This window comes from Siniperca chuatsi, linkage group LG3 (assembly GCF_020085105.1).
Source record: "Siniperca chuatsi isolate FFG_IHB_CAS linkage group LG3, ASM2008510v1, whole genome shotgun sequence".
NCBI classification, from domain to species: Eukaryota; Metazoa; Chordata; class Actinopteri; order Centrarchiformes; family Sinipercidae; genus Siniperca; species Siniperca chuatsi.
Window position 1 is genome coordinate 34,255,058 of NC_058044.1, and position 14,522 is coordinate 34,269,579.

The window sequence follows — 14,522 nt, forward strand, 5'->3', positions numbered from 1 at the left end:
GTGCTTTTCCTGCTTTGACATGTCGAAATGTCTGCCTTGCAAAAGGTCTATTAAAACTAAATGTGTTCCCTGGAGACCAATCAAGACATATTTCAAAGGGGTTATTCTCTAGGTAGTAGATTAGCTCACACTCACCCAGCAAAAACAGAATGAAACAGTATAAAGATACAGTCATGAAAAGACGTGTTGCTTGCTATTTTAAAATAACTTGTCTCTTAAAATTGTACACATACTCAGATAAGACAATAGTGTTGTCCAGCTCCTATGGTTAGTCATCATTAGCCTGACACAGGTCGCCAACTCGGGTGATTAAATTTCCGGTGACCACGGTTTGGTTAATTTTCAGGTGAAATTGGTGTTTAACACACTAAGCAAAATTTGGTTGAAAGGTGAAAGTTGTGTTACACGTCTACGTTACATGTAACCGTTGTTTCAACTGTATTTCACTGATTTATTTGAGTTCATAAAGGATCCGGTTTAAATCCATACGCCAGACACAGGCAAATCACTAGAACCGGGCGCACTTGGTGTTGATATAGACTAGACAACAGAAGAGGCATTCGCTTAGCACGAAACTGTTATTAACACAAAAACCTCGTTTCAGAAATGATAATAATAACACAATAGCCTAAAACAAATGCTCGTCTGAACCACCGTTAAATCAATAGGCTAAGCCTGTTTGTAAGCAACTAACTAGCTATTTTTATCACCCAAATTGTTGCCACCACTCGCTAATCAGAAGCGGTTTGGCGCTTAATTTATGTCTGTTTCCTATTATTTTTCAAGAATATGTAGATGACATCAACAGGTTTCAGCAATCCGTGTGGAAACTGTTTGTTATTGACACTTCGAGTGTCGCAGATGTGGTCCGTCAGAACACCACAGGGCGGTGGGTTGGTGATGACAAACATGCATTCAGCAGGATTGTACATCTGTGTTTTGTGTGCCATCGCTGTTGATTTATATTACCATGCTAGGCAGCTGATGTGTATCTGTGTTTTGATTCTTACCGTCAGATGTCAGCTGGCTCGTGCACAACGGACAGCTCCCAGGTGCTGAAATACTCCCTGCTCACCTTCCTCCGCGTGAGGTGGGCCGTAACTGCGGCAGTGATCGCTCCGTGGGAATAATCATTTTAGTCCGCTATTGGCTGTCCGTAGTGTCAGTAAGACCGATTCTGCTGTGTAAATGCAGAAATGTGTGAGTGTGAGTCTCCTCCACTACATCCATGGTTTCCTCTCATTACTCTGTTCAACATGATGTATGATTATATTAGTGTGATCCAGCCATGGTTAATTTCCCTGGATCAAGACTTTGTATCTGGAGCAGATTTATCCTTGAGTCGTATTTGTTATTTTGCAATGCAGTCAGAATATTTCAACCAATTTTCAATTTGAATAAACGTGTTGAAAAGCGTTGTAGAAAAGATCTTGTAACAAGAAAGAATAAGGCGGGTTGCTGCACTAATTCTTGAAACAAGTCAAATTACGTTGAAATATTGGCATTGGGATTTCTTTCACTCTTTATGATAAAATAAACATTTAAGCTAAGGACTCAATTCCAGACTAAAATTGGTTGATAAGAGTAAGATTTTTTTCACTGAACAATGAATGATATTCTATAAGTTCATCATATTTATTAAGAATAATCTATAAATGTATTGCAGTAAGAAGTACATAACTTCCTTCTGAAATGGAATGTGGTAGAAATATACTGTACAGAAGCAGAAAATGGACATACTCAAGTAAAGTACCTCAAAATTAAGTAAATGAATTTAACAGCCACTCCTGAGTCCAAGATAAGATACTTGTGTCATGATGACTTGTGACAACTTCAAAGTAATTGTTTCAGGATTTTCGACCCTTGCCTCAGTAAAAATAAAATAAAGTTAATAGAAGTCACCACACAGGATCTGGTGTCTTATTTGCGTCCTAAAACCTAGAGCATAACATATGAACATTTGCAGCATATCTGACCGATTATGCCCTTGAGCAAGTTTACCTGTATCATGTTACCATTAAGCAAGACGCTGTGCTTTAGACCTTATACATAGTATATAATGACCCGGTTAAGAAATGCCTCCCTCCCCAAGATATCCAAAATCCATAGTTAGAAACTATCACAAAAAAAAAAAATTAAGAGCCCACACACTATCAATATACAAAATTTTATTACAAAAAGAAAAATCGTTCTACATGAAAGTTTTCAAAGTTCCACATTAAAAATGGCTGCAAACATTTTTAATCAAACTACAGATAACCCCTGGTAGTAAAATGACAGTGAAGAAACAGCACCACTAAACCGAAAACATAAGCAGTGCCTCCAGAAACAATACATTTTTATTTTATTAAAAAAAAACAAAACAAAACAAAAAAAACGTTACTGATTTGCTGCTGTCCACTGCCTGTACAGGAGTTTCAGTCCATTGTATTATCACAGGAAATTCATATCTGGTTGCCAATTTACATAAACAAGGTTCTAAGATGTAACAAACCCAAATTCAGCAGAAAAAACAGTTTCTTAAAAAAAAATAATAATAATCATAAGGGGACTAAGTGACAAAATAAAAACTAAATCCCTGAATTTGAAAAAAGGAACACAGGTCTGGTATCCTACAGGAGGCAGACCAACAGGGACAGCAGGCTATACTGTTGTAATCACCCACACACACACAAAAAAATAAAAATAAAACGAACAGGAGTTAAGCTGAACAATGCATCGCAAAATTCACATCCTTTAACATATAAACCGCTTAATCGTCATCCTCATCATCTTCGTCATCCTCTTCCTCATCATCCTCATCCTCTTCATCATCATCATCATCGTCAACTGGTTCTGCTTTCTTGGCAGCGGGCCTGCCTGGGCCACCCTTCTTACCAGTATCACTCTTACCTGAACCACATCTGGCTCGATAGGCAGCAACATCCTACAAAGAGGGAAAATTGATATACCGCTTCATACCACATAACACTGTCAGAAGTTTTAATATACTAAAACCTTGGATATAGCAAGACTGTAGTTTAATGTTACTTGAATTTGTTGGCAACCATTTTTAGCCAGAGCTGGTTGGGTCTTTTTGTGGGATTTGTCAAATGTCAGACGTATCCTTTTAATGTACAGTCGCTTTGCCCTGCTGGTACTATGCAAAAATACCAGGCAACATACCTTCTCATATTTTTCCTTCAGTTTGGCAGCCTTGGCCTCATAGGGAGCCTTGTCTTTGGGACTCTGTGTAGACCACAACTCGCCAAGCTTCTTGGCAATGTCACCAATGGAGATACCAGGATTCTCTTCCTTGATCCTGGGACGGTGATCAGAGCAGAACACGAAGAACGCAGAACTGGAGAAAAAGGGGATGGGTTAATGCCAGAAAGCTTTCCTGCATAAAGTAGCTAGAATTCAAATCTGATAAAAACACTTTAACTTGTTTGTTTTTAAAACCCTACATGGGGCCAGTGTGGTGAAGTTTAAAGACTTACGGCGCCCTTTTGGGTGCATTGGGGTCCTTCTTCTTTTTGCCCTTCGCAGTACCTTTAGGAGGGACATACGTTTTCATCTCTCTGTCATAACGGACCTTGTCGTTCTTAGCCATCTCCTCGAACTTCACCTTCTCCTTGGCTGACATGGTCTACAAAGCAGAAACCAATGAGTTCAGTAAATGGCTCAAAATTCTGATTCTCCTAAAAATATTGTATACTTCCAGAAGTCTTCCTGTATCAAATACATACACTTGCATTTCAAGTTGCATTTATTGAGAATAAATGTGTAACATAACATGATACTCTTCCACATAAACAATGTCCTTTCAAGTACTTCATTCCCTTTGCACTTAACTATAGGAAAGTGCAAATGACCATGATAAGGACTGAAAGTATGGATGTATAATTAGAACTGGATACCAGACCCAAAAAACAGCACCTATTCATTCCTATGGGAACTGCTTGCCTAGCACATACAGCAAGCTCGGGTTTTACGGCTCACTGAATGAGCACTAGTGTTTCGACCAATTGCCCTGCCTCAGAGTACCCACTTGGCCCATATACTTCACACTGTGATAACGTCACAGATTTTTAAGTCATTTTTCTCAGCTTGAGGGACTTTTACAAACCTCCATGGAACAAAACTTAATAGAGAGTTAGAATTGACCTTGTTTGCAGTTCAAGGTGTCACGTCAGTTTTACAGAAGTATTTTATAATGATGGCCTATGGGGGAAAAAGCTTTTTAGGGACTCAGGAATTTTTTGTTGCAATACCATGAGTGGCCACTGGAATAAAATTGGAAGCAAACGCTGAGCGTTTTAATAATACACCCATGCACCCCATAGTTACATTAAAATAAATGCCACCCAGATAAAAAATTGCTGGTTCTGTTTCTTTACAGAGACAATTACAAATACATTTCAGTCAAACGCAAACCCTTAAATCTTAAGTTAAAAGAAACTGCCAACTCACCCTCCATCTCTCAGAGCATTTCTTGGAAAACTCTGCAAAGCTTACACTGGTCCCTGGGTGTTTCTTTTTGTGCTCTTCACGGCAGGTCGCAACAAAGAAAGCATAGGAGGAGGTTTTTCCTCTTGGCTTATTTGGGTCCTTTGTCATGGCTGCAATTGATCTAGAAATAATGACAAAAAACAAGACATGAAACGAGCAGTATAATGTAAAAAAGTTAGACCTAACCTTACTCTAGCTTGTATCAGCATAATAACCAAACTTAACACATACGTGTTTTCAGTTTAGTTCATGTCGCCCCAAGCAAATATTCAAACATTTTTCATCGTTGGTGTATTACAAGTAACGTTACTGTAGCACAAAATACGGCAAGCAGGTGCCCAAAAGTGTTTTAAGGCTCTAATCGGATTTCTGCTTCTCTGGGACAAAAAGACGCGACTCCATTTTGTATCTTCCCGCCTAAACTTAAATGCGCCAAAAGCTTAACCAGCAAAGTAACCTAATATCCATTACTTTAACTTCATACAACTGCCAGGCTGCCTTTAATTACAGTGCAACTAACCACGAGAGTGGGTCTAAACCAAATGGCGACTTCATTCAATCTTTAAATGTGAGAGCTACCGTCTTGTAGCAGGCTAAGCTACCAAACCAAATGGCGTTTGAACTGCATGTTGCGCACTAAGCACACAGCAGTAAACTAACACTACCTGTGTCACAGTATCGAAAGAGACCAAAAACTTCACCGTTTGTAGTTTGGATTAACTAGAATCCGACGGGTTTCCTCACATAGACATTGTGGAGACGTTGTGATTTGCGCTAAGTTAACATACAAAGGACTTAATTCATTAATAGGCTGTAGCTGGTAGATATGGACAAAAAGGACATTTGGTCATCGTAGACATTACACCAAAATACCGAAGAAAACACCGGTGACTTCTAAAACCAAATTAACTAAGTACAATTACAAAAACGGCGGCGCCTTACCTGTTCTCAACAAGACAAGTTGTAAACGACTGAATGAGGAAGAAAACGCAACTGTTTTGTCACTGTCTGCGAAGCCGAACTAACTTGACTAGAAGTACTTCCATGACTCCTCCCAGCCATCATTGGATTGGCCAGATTTATGTATTTAAATTTGAACGTAGGTCACAAGAAAGAGGCGTCCCTGTGATTGGTTGACTTCTGTGAGAGCAAGACATCATGTTTGTATGAGTTATCTGTATGCTGATTGGTTGAACTGGGCTTTTAAACATACGGCGCGAAAAGTCTTTTGTTTGCTCGGAGTCAAAATATGTTTATCTGTTGATGTGTTGGGGGTTTGAGTACGTTTTAGCCGTTTGTTTTCTAGATGAGACTGACAGTAGCAAAAACAACTATAGGACCGTATTGTATTTCGTTTCATTCAACAAACTGCATTACAAAGAGACAACTCAAACTGCCCTTGCTAGGTTAGGTCAAAACCAAAACTTAAATGACTATTTGTACTCGCATCTAATATTTGAGAAATTAGATTAATAATGACAACTACTATAAGTTAGCAGTTTTGACTGAATATACAATATCCCAATATAAAGTGCAATAGAAGACTGTGTGATGTACAAACTCATCATAGTCAAAAATAGGCCTGCCACCTTTTCATATTAAGACATACCAAATAAAGTATAGTATACTTTCTAAACCAAACCAAATATTAAAGCAATGAGCTCTTTTGAAAAAGTTCAGTTTTGCAAGGTACCTTGAAGCACTAAAACTGCATGGGAGCAATGACAGAAACATGTGCTGTTTTTTCTTCATAGGCAGGGACATGTACAATGTTAAAATAGCAGAAAAAAATAATTAATGTACACAACAATGTGTAGAGTTCTTCATCAATGAACTACATAATGTAACTTGTATAATTTACTGATGAATCAAGCAGCAACAGGTATAGGTTGCATAATATGTCTGGTAAAAACAAAAATTCACAATCATGTCCAAGAGCTTAATTTTGTCACCTGGCAATATTGATAGGTAGGCCTATTGTTCCACTTAGTGTTTTCTTTGCTGCACATTATTCATTTCCAGAGTTTGAAGATCTTTAGGTTTTCTTTAGGTTGTTTCTTTTCTTTTTCTTCACATCTTTTGCATTTAGATGATTAAATGAAGGGATCCTTGTTAATGGAGGAATTTTTCACTTTAGCTCAGCTTAATCCTGGTGGTAATTGTGACCGGTGTATACCATAAACTGAGAAGGCTGCATGCTGAATCAGCAGTAAAATAAGTTCAGTCTTGTGTTAATGCCTTAAAAAGTGAGAGGATGGATGCATGGAGGTTTGTGAGAGAATGGCCTATGCCAGTGCTGATCTATTTCTAAGCAGGTTTGTTTTGATAACATGGTAGTACATTCCTATTCTCTACAATCATAAGTGAATGAATCACCGTAGTGGTGCATGCTTAAAAAAGGTTTTAATCCTGCAACAAAGGACTAAAAGGACCTCTGCCGGCAAGTCTTCAATGGTAGGTGGTAGCAACACAAACCACAGACAGCCAACACATTAAATGTGAATGTAAACATTTTCATCAACGTACAGAAATTCCCTGTTAGTAAAATGACTTTCAAAACACATTTTAACATTTAAATAACGGGCAAATGCGGAACAAAGTCAACTTCAAATAAAATCACTAAAAAGAAAACAAAATAGATAAACCAAGTGCACCTATCTGTTCAATACAATCACCTGGTCCAAATGGAAGTCAGAAAGGAGTTTTGGAAGAAATGGCAGGATTGGTCACAGGAACATCATGCACCTTTAGACAGGAGCCTGGACAAGTTGAAGAATGCAAAAAGATTGTGTTGAGTGACTCCAATGGAGTCTTCTCCAGCATCCAGAGAACCAGCTCCAAATTCCTGTACTTATGAAGAATGTAACTGGGTGGGCACATATGTTAATGCTACAATAGGAACACAATTAAATTAAGTATTAATTATTAATTATCAAAATGGCTCATGGTTCCACACCAAATGAAAACTTGAAAAAAATCCTGCACAGCAAATTACTCCTCAGTGGGGTCATGCCAGATTTGCCTAACTAAAATAAAATGTTTATGAATTCTGAATATAGTTTTAGATTTTTTTATGTGGGTGCATCTCCACTACTGTTTTGGCAGAGTATACACAGACCTGATGCTCCTCTTTCATCGCTTTAGTTCGTACGACCTGTTTTAACCCCTTTTGGTAGACTGGTGTCTCATGGTTGATTGGCTGTGGTGATGGTCTCATTCAGTGTGATTACATGCACTTATGTAACCGTGTAACTACTGTCGGTAATCTGATGTAAATGAGAAACCCAGTTTCCTTAATTAGGGTAAGTAGTTGGAGTGGATTGTGTGTGATCTATCCATTGTCTTTAGGTCACCCATGCATATACAGTGGTGTGCAAAAGTGTTTGCCCCCTTCCTGATTTCTTATTTTTTTGCATGTTTGTCTCACTTAAATGTTTCAGATAATCAAACAAATTTAAATATTAGGCAAAGATATCACAAGTAAACACAAAATGCAGTTTTTAAATGAAGGTTGTTATTATTAAGGGAAAACAAATTCCAAACCTACATGGCCCTGTGTGAAAAAGTGATTGCCCCCTAAACCTAATAACTGGTTGGGCCACCCTTAGCAGCAACAACTGCAATCAAGCTTTTGCGATAACTTGCAGTGAGTCTTTTACAGCGCTGTGGAGGAATTTTGGCCGACTCATCTTTGCAGAATTGTTGTAATTCAGCCACATTGGAGTGGCTGAAATGAAGACTTTGGAGTGGCCTAGTCAAAGTCCTGACCTGAATCCTATTGAGATACTGTGGCATGACCTTAAAAAGGCAGTTCATGCTCGAAGACCCTCCAATGTGGCTGAATTACAACAATTGTGCAAAGATGAGTCGGCCAAAATTCCTCCACAGAGCTGTAAAAGACTCATTGAAAGTTATCGCAAACGCTTGATTGCAGTTGTTGCTGCTAAGGGTGGCCCAACCAGTCATTAGGTTTAGGGGGCAATCACTTTTTCACACAGGGCCATGTAGGTTTGGAATTTGGTTTCCCTCAATAACAACAACCTTCATTTAAAATCTGCATTTTGTGTTTACTTGTGTTATCTTGGCCTAATATTTAAATTTGTTTGATGATCTGAAACATTTAAGTGTGACAAACATGCAAAAAAATAAGAAATCAGGAAGGGGGCAACCACTTTTTCACACCACTGTGGTAGATGGGTTATTTTTCTGGAGGGCTTGAGGGTGGGTTTCAAAGAAAAACTTCAGCACCTTTGTTGGGGCTAATGGTTTGTTGCAAATCTATCCCCCACAAAGTTAAGCACTCCAAGTCAATACAACAACATTAACAACATAACAGCAGGCTATTCTACAACACCACAAAGTAAAGTAAAAGTAAAGCAACCATAGAGTCGAACCATTCACTTTTCTTATCTTATTCTTATCTAAAACGTCCTTAAGAAAAAACTAAACAATAAGCTACAGGAAGCCAGTAATAATACGTTTTTCAGGACACATTTTTGATACCGGTTTTAATCCTACATTATATCTAATGGTAAAAAATGAAAAAAAAAAGATGAGACAGTTAGATGAGAAGATCAATACCACTATCTTGTTAGGGCTGTACAGAGCTGGAGCAGCTGGTTACCTTAGCTTAGAATAAAGACTGGAAGCAGGGGGAAAAATGCTAACCTGGCAACAACTCTTAGTCTTACTAATTTGCACAGTGTAGCTAGTTAATCCGCACACAGTGTAAAAACAACAATTTTAAAAGTAATTACTCACTGTACGCAATTTCTTGTCGAACAACAGTTTACCCATCTGCTGAGAACTTTGTACAGAGCCAAGCTAACTATTTCCCCCTGTTTCCAGTCTCCTGGCTTTAACTCTATACTTATAAGTGTATTTCCCAAAATGTTTAACTATTTGTTTAAAGGAATAATGAAGAAAAACATACACTTAGTGGCCACTTTATTAGGTACAAATGTAAAATCTAATGCAATCCAATACAACAGCTCAGCCATAAATTTACCTTTAGTTAGAAATATTGTTCAGTTTTGATTGACACAGTCAGATAGGTGTTAATTCAACTATAAGTTTATTATTGAGGTTGTAGTTAGCAGTGATGCTGTATTGGACTGCATCATATTGAGAGGTGTTTCGGTTTTTCCAACCCCATTTACAAAGGGGGTAAAATATTAGAAATACATTTCAATATAATGCAGTCCAGTACAATGCTGCCACCATTCTCCATTGAATAGTCTGTCATAGGATTTGACCTATCTCTGAAATAAATTTTCCTCTATCTCTACTGTTAATGAAAAGCTTATAGGCTATGCATGTCCTTCTAGACACGCATGAAACCTATCCAAGACATCAATGCTCTTTTCTATCTCATTACAAATGGTAGTGTGTGATAGAGCTGGACAATATTTTAAGCTAAGACTAATCAGCCTTTGATAAATGCCAATAAATTTACACAAACCAGTACAAACCATTCTATAATTTAACATTATTGAGACTGTTCATTAGACATTCTTAGATATCCAACCTTTCAGTCACAATCAGGGCATACACATTTTTAGACAACGATGGAATTAAAATATATATCTACAGTCAAAATAATCAGATTCTGGCTAAATAGTATGGTACGGATGTACTGTTACACATATCAATGTTGTTTTTTCCTGCTTCCTAAACATAATGTGTAGAACTTTTCTTCACATATTCTCCAATTCCCAAACCAGAAAAGACATTGACATAGACAACAATGAAGTGCATGGTCAATTGGAAATGATTATTTATTTTTTTCTATTAAAACAACAAAAGTGAAATAAATGTTTCTTTGTGTTGAAATTACTGATAGAGATGAAAAATTCTGTCTTGCCTTAGGCCTATTTCACTATTTACCTCCATACCTCCACAATTTTTCTGGCATTTTAGATATGATGGATAGAATCAGTGCAATTCTCAAACAAGCTTTAGGTGCTCATTGATCATTCTTGAACTGTATTTAGCTTTAAAATGTCTGTTGTTAAGAATGCTGAACTGCATGGACTGTAAAAACCAAACATGGTCAGGTGTTGTACTGTCATTTTGGTCCAGGGAAAACTGCCTCAGCCCAGTCTGTAGTCAAAAGTGGCAGGGTCACATGCAGCATTTTTTTCTCTTAATACCACACTTTCCACTTCAGCTTGCAGGTCAATCAGTTCGATTTGTAGAGATCCAATATCTGCCCACTACGAGGTTTGCTTATCCTCCTCTAAAAATGTCATGAGAAGAAAGAGATTCAGAATGAAGATGAGTGGGAAGTTCCTATTCCTACATTGTCTGTATGAACTTCACATGAGAGAAAACCTCTCTCTCCCCAAATGTGTTGTTTCACACCTGGAAATTGTGTACAGTCCCTTTGGAGATCCGCCTTGCAAATGTCCATGTGCAGTCCAAGACTGGACAGCTGCTATCAAATCACATGCTGAGTTCTTCTTTCCTCCCTAGCTTTAAGTTGAGGTCACTAAGATGTGATGTGATGTCAACCATTAAGGTCATAATATCAAATTTTCTCTCATCTTACGAAAATATAACAAAATGTGTGACCTAGTGATATATGTATGTATATATGTTGTGACATGTGATAATACACTCCTTTACAATTTCTCTATCAGTAAACAGCTTTATATGTTGCCCCAGAATTCACTGTATCCTCATCTAAAACAGCTTTGCACGCTGTTGAGCTGTGAAGAAGAGGCTTTAGTTTCATGTTGACTCTAGACAAAGCTCGGTCAGACACAACGGAACATCGATGATCTAGGATTGGCGGTTGGCATAAACTGGTTTGTGACTGGATCGGGATGGCAACTCAGGTAGAAAATGATGAAGATGATATGGAGTTTGATGACTGGACTCCGGTTTATAGAGGAAGAGGGAGAGGTAAAGTAAAGATGAGACAAGAAGAGGGGGTAAGGGCATCTGCCAGCCAGAGCAGTAAAAGAAGCTTAGAGGAGAACAGTTCCGGGTTGTTTGCAGGAAGGTGGAGAGAGAGGAATTTAAAATAATACTTAAATTCAGGAGGGAAGATGAGCAGTCAAGATGTTAATGAACTAAATAATTCTGTTTGTGAAGCCATTCTAGGGGCAGCAAAGCAAATGATTCAAAGGAAAGGAGGTAAGCATAAAAGGAAAATTGTACCGTGGTGGACAAAGGAATGTGAAAATGTAATAAAATCACAAAATAAAGCTTTTAAAATGTTAAAAAGAACTCACAATTTTCAGAATCTTATTCAATATAAAAGGTTGCAAGCTAAGGTAAGGAAAACAATTAAGAATGCAAAGAAGCAGTTTTGGAGGAAGTTTTGTAACTCAGTAGGAAGAGAAACAGAAATTGCTAAAATATGGGGAATGATAAAAAGAATGAAAGGAGGTTAAAAGAGAATATGGATATCCAGTATTGATGGACAATGGAACTACAGCGGTGACAGACGAGCAGAAAGCAGAGATGTTGGCACAAACTTTTGTTAAAATTCACAGTTCTAATAATAATAGTGAAGAAGGGCAAAGACAATAGATGAAAATAAGGAACTATTACAGAAAGATGAAGATACCAATGATTTAACAAATATACCATTCACAAAGGCAGAACTGAATCGTGCTCTCAGGAAAACCAAGATGTCAACACCGGGGAAAGATCAGATATGTTACACCATGATAAATCATCTTAGTGAATCATCGAAGGACATCCTACTGGAACTATATAATAAGGTTTGGGAGAAGGGAAAATTGCCACAAGTCTGGAAAGAAGCTGTTGTAGTTCTGATACGTAAGGCCGGAAAAGATTGCATAAACCCAGGGAATTATAGGCCTATTGCCTTAACCTTCAATGTATGCAAAATAATGGAGAGAATGATAAATGTAAGGTTGACATATTATATGGAAAGCAAAGGCTATGATTTAAAATATCAGAGTGGATTCAGAAGAGGCAGAAATACCATGGACCCTGCTTTATGTTTAGAACATGCGCAGATTAATTGGGAGTAGCCATCTTTTTTGATATAGAGAAGGCTTATGATCTGATGTGGAAGGAAGGATTATTAATTAGCTAAGTAAATTAGGGGTTAAAGGCCTGATGTATAGGTGGATCAAAGACTTTTAATATGGAAGATCAATTCAGATAAAAATAAGTGTTATTCAGGAAATGTTTTTGTTGAAAATGAAACTCCTCAAGGGAGTATATTGAGTCCATTGTTATTTTCTATTATGATAAATGATGTTTTTCTGAATTTGGATGCTCTCTTTTTGCGGATGATGGGGCAATATGGAAAAGAGGTAGGAATTTGAAATTTAGTGTGAAGAAAATAAAGGAGGCTATTGTTAGACTAGAAGAATGGTCATTTAAGTGGGGATTTAAGTTCTCAGTAGAGAACAAAGACAATGTTCTTTACACGGAAAAGAAAGGACAGTAATTTAAAATTAAGAGTATATAATCAAGAATTGGAGAGAGTGAAACAATTAAAATTTCTGGGGTTGTGGTTTGATGAAAATCACATGGGCAGTACATATTCAGAAGGTAATTGACAAGTGTAAAAAAGTATTAAATGTAATGAGATGTCTGGTGGGAAGTGAATGGGGGCAGAGAGCTCAGCATTGAAAACCATCTACATAGGATTAATAAGATCAGTATTAGATTATGGGTGTGTAGCGTTTGGATCTGCAGCAAGTACATTTCTCAGAAAGCTAGACAACATTCAATATCAGGCTTTAAGACTATGTTCAGGTGCCATCAGAACAACCCCAACATCAGCATTACAATCAGAAATGGGAGAAATGCCACTGGAATTAAGGAGAGCACAGCTATCGTTAAATTACTAGGTTAATTTAAAAGGACATAAGGAAGATCATCCTAACGCAAGATACACTAAAACCCTGTTGGGAAAAGGAGAGGAGAGAAACAAAAAGTTTTGGATGGACAATTGAGCAGAAAGCAAGAGAACTAGGAATAACTGAAATAAACATTAGTCCATCAGTACCACTCCCAGTAATACACCCTTGGATACTCCCTGACCCGACTGTAGATCTCACATGGCTTGGTAAAAAGAACAAAGATAATACAGACATATATAGAAAGCATATACCACAGTTACGTGAAAATGTATACAGATGCTTCGAAGAACCTAGCTAACAAAATTGGTATTTCATTCATAGTTCCAGATTTCAACATTAAAATTGGGAAACGAATCAGTGATGGAGTATCGGTGTATACAGGGGAGATGCTGGCAATTTTGTTAGCATTGCAATAGGTGGAAGATGTGAGACCTTTGAGAGCAGTAATATGCTCTGATTCTAGCTCATCATTAATCAGCTTGAAGCACAGCCATTCAGACAGCAGGCTAAATATGACATTTGTATGGATACCAGCACATATAGGAATCAAAGGAAATGAAATAGCTGACAAGTATGCAAAGGAAGCCGCAGAAACGAATCACATTGACGGTACAGTACCCCTTAGTAAAATGGAAATGAAAACCATAGTTAAGGATAAGTTGAAAGAAAGGTGGGAAGAAGAGAGAACAGGAAGGTGGTTATACAACATTCAAAGGAAAGTAGGTGTGATGAGGAAAACAGGGAGAACCAGCAGAGAGGAAACAATAATATCCAGGCTACGGTTTGGGCACACATTATACAGGAAGATGTACATTCTGTGACCAAGAAGAAACTGTAGAACATGTTATGATTTACTGTCCAAAATATGATGCTGAGAGAAGAGAATTGACACTGAACCTTAAAGAAATAAAGATGAGGTTTGATTTACGAGATCTTTTACAAAGAAGTTCTAGAGAGAAGTGTTATATATTGTTGTTTCATTATCTTAGGAGAACAAATTTGATAGAAAGAATATAGATATGGTGTGATTAGTTATATAAGTTATTTATTTATTTATTGTTGTTTTGGATTTATCTCAGTTTATTTTCTTTTATTTAATTATTAGTGAAGGTATGGTTAGAGTCCGGATCCACACTCCATTCCAGTTGGTGGCGGTAACGCACCATAACGTTGATTGCC

The 14,522-nt window shown here is 37.5% G+C and overlaps 2 protein-coding genes across 4 annotated transcripts in view; both read right to left on the reverse strand.

The window, feature by feature from the left end:
- Positions 1–1,212, reverse strand: part of wdr17 (WD repeat domain 17) — a 28,497-nt gene extending 27,285 nt beyond the window's left edge. The window contains exon 1 of one of the 2 annotated variants that reach the window (XM_044185555.1): positions 1,011–1,212. The gene's annotated coding sequence lies outside the window, so the exon portion shown is untranslated. The remainder of the gene's footprint in view (positions 1–1,010) is intronic. The other variant, XM_044185563.1, reaches the window with a different exon arrangement.
- A 941-nt stretch (positions 1,213–2,153) lies between these two features.
- On the reverse strand, positions 2,154–5,588 carry hmgb2a (high mobility group box 2a). 2 transcript variants are annotated; one of them, XM_044186199.1, is made up of 5 exons: positions 5,434–5,588; positions 4,453–4,612; positions 3,480–3,628; positions 3,166–3,340; positions 2,154–2,926 (listed from the first exon to the last, which is right to left on the reverse strand). In XM_044186199.1, the coding sequence occupies exons 2-5, from the start codon at positions 4,597–4,599 to the stop codon at positions 2,753–2,755; spliced, it is 645 nt and encodes a 214-aa protein (XP_044042134.1). In that variant the 5' UTR covers positions 4,600–4,612; positions 5,434–5,588; the 3' UTR covers positions 2,154–2,752. The 2 variants fall into 2 exon arrangements, with proteins under 2 accessions (XP_044042134.1, XP_044042141.1); XM_044186206.1 differs by lacking the exon at positions 5,434–5,588 and adding an exon at positions 5,193–5,217.
- Positions 5,589–14,522: the final 8,934 nt, after the last annotated feature.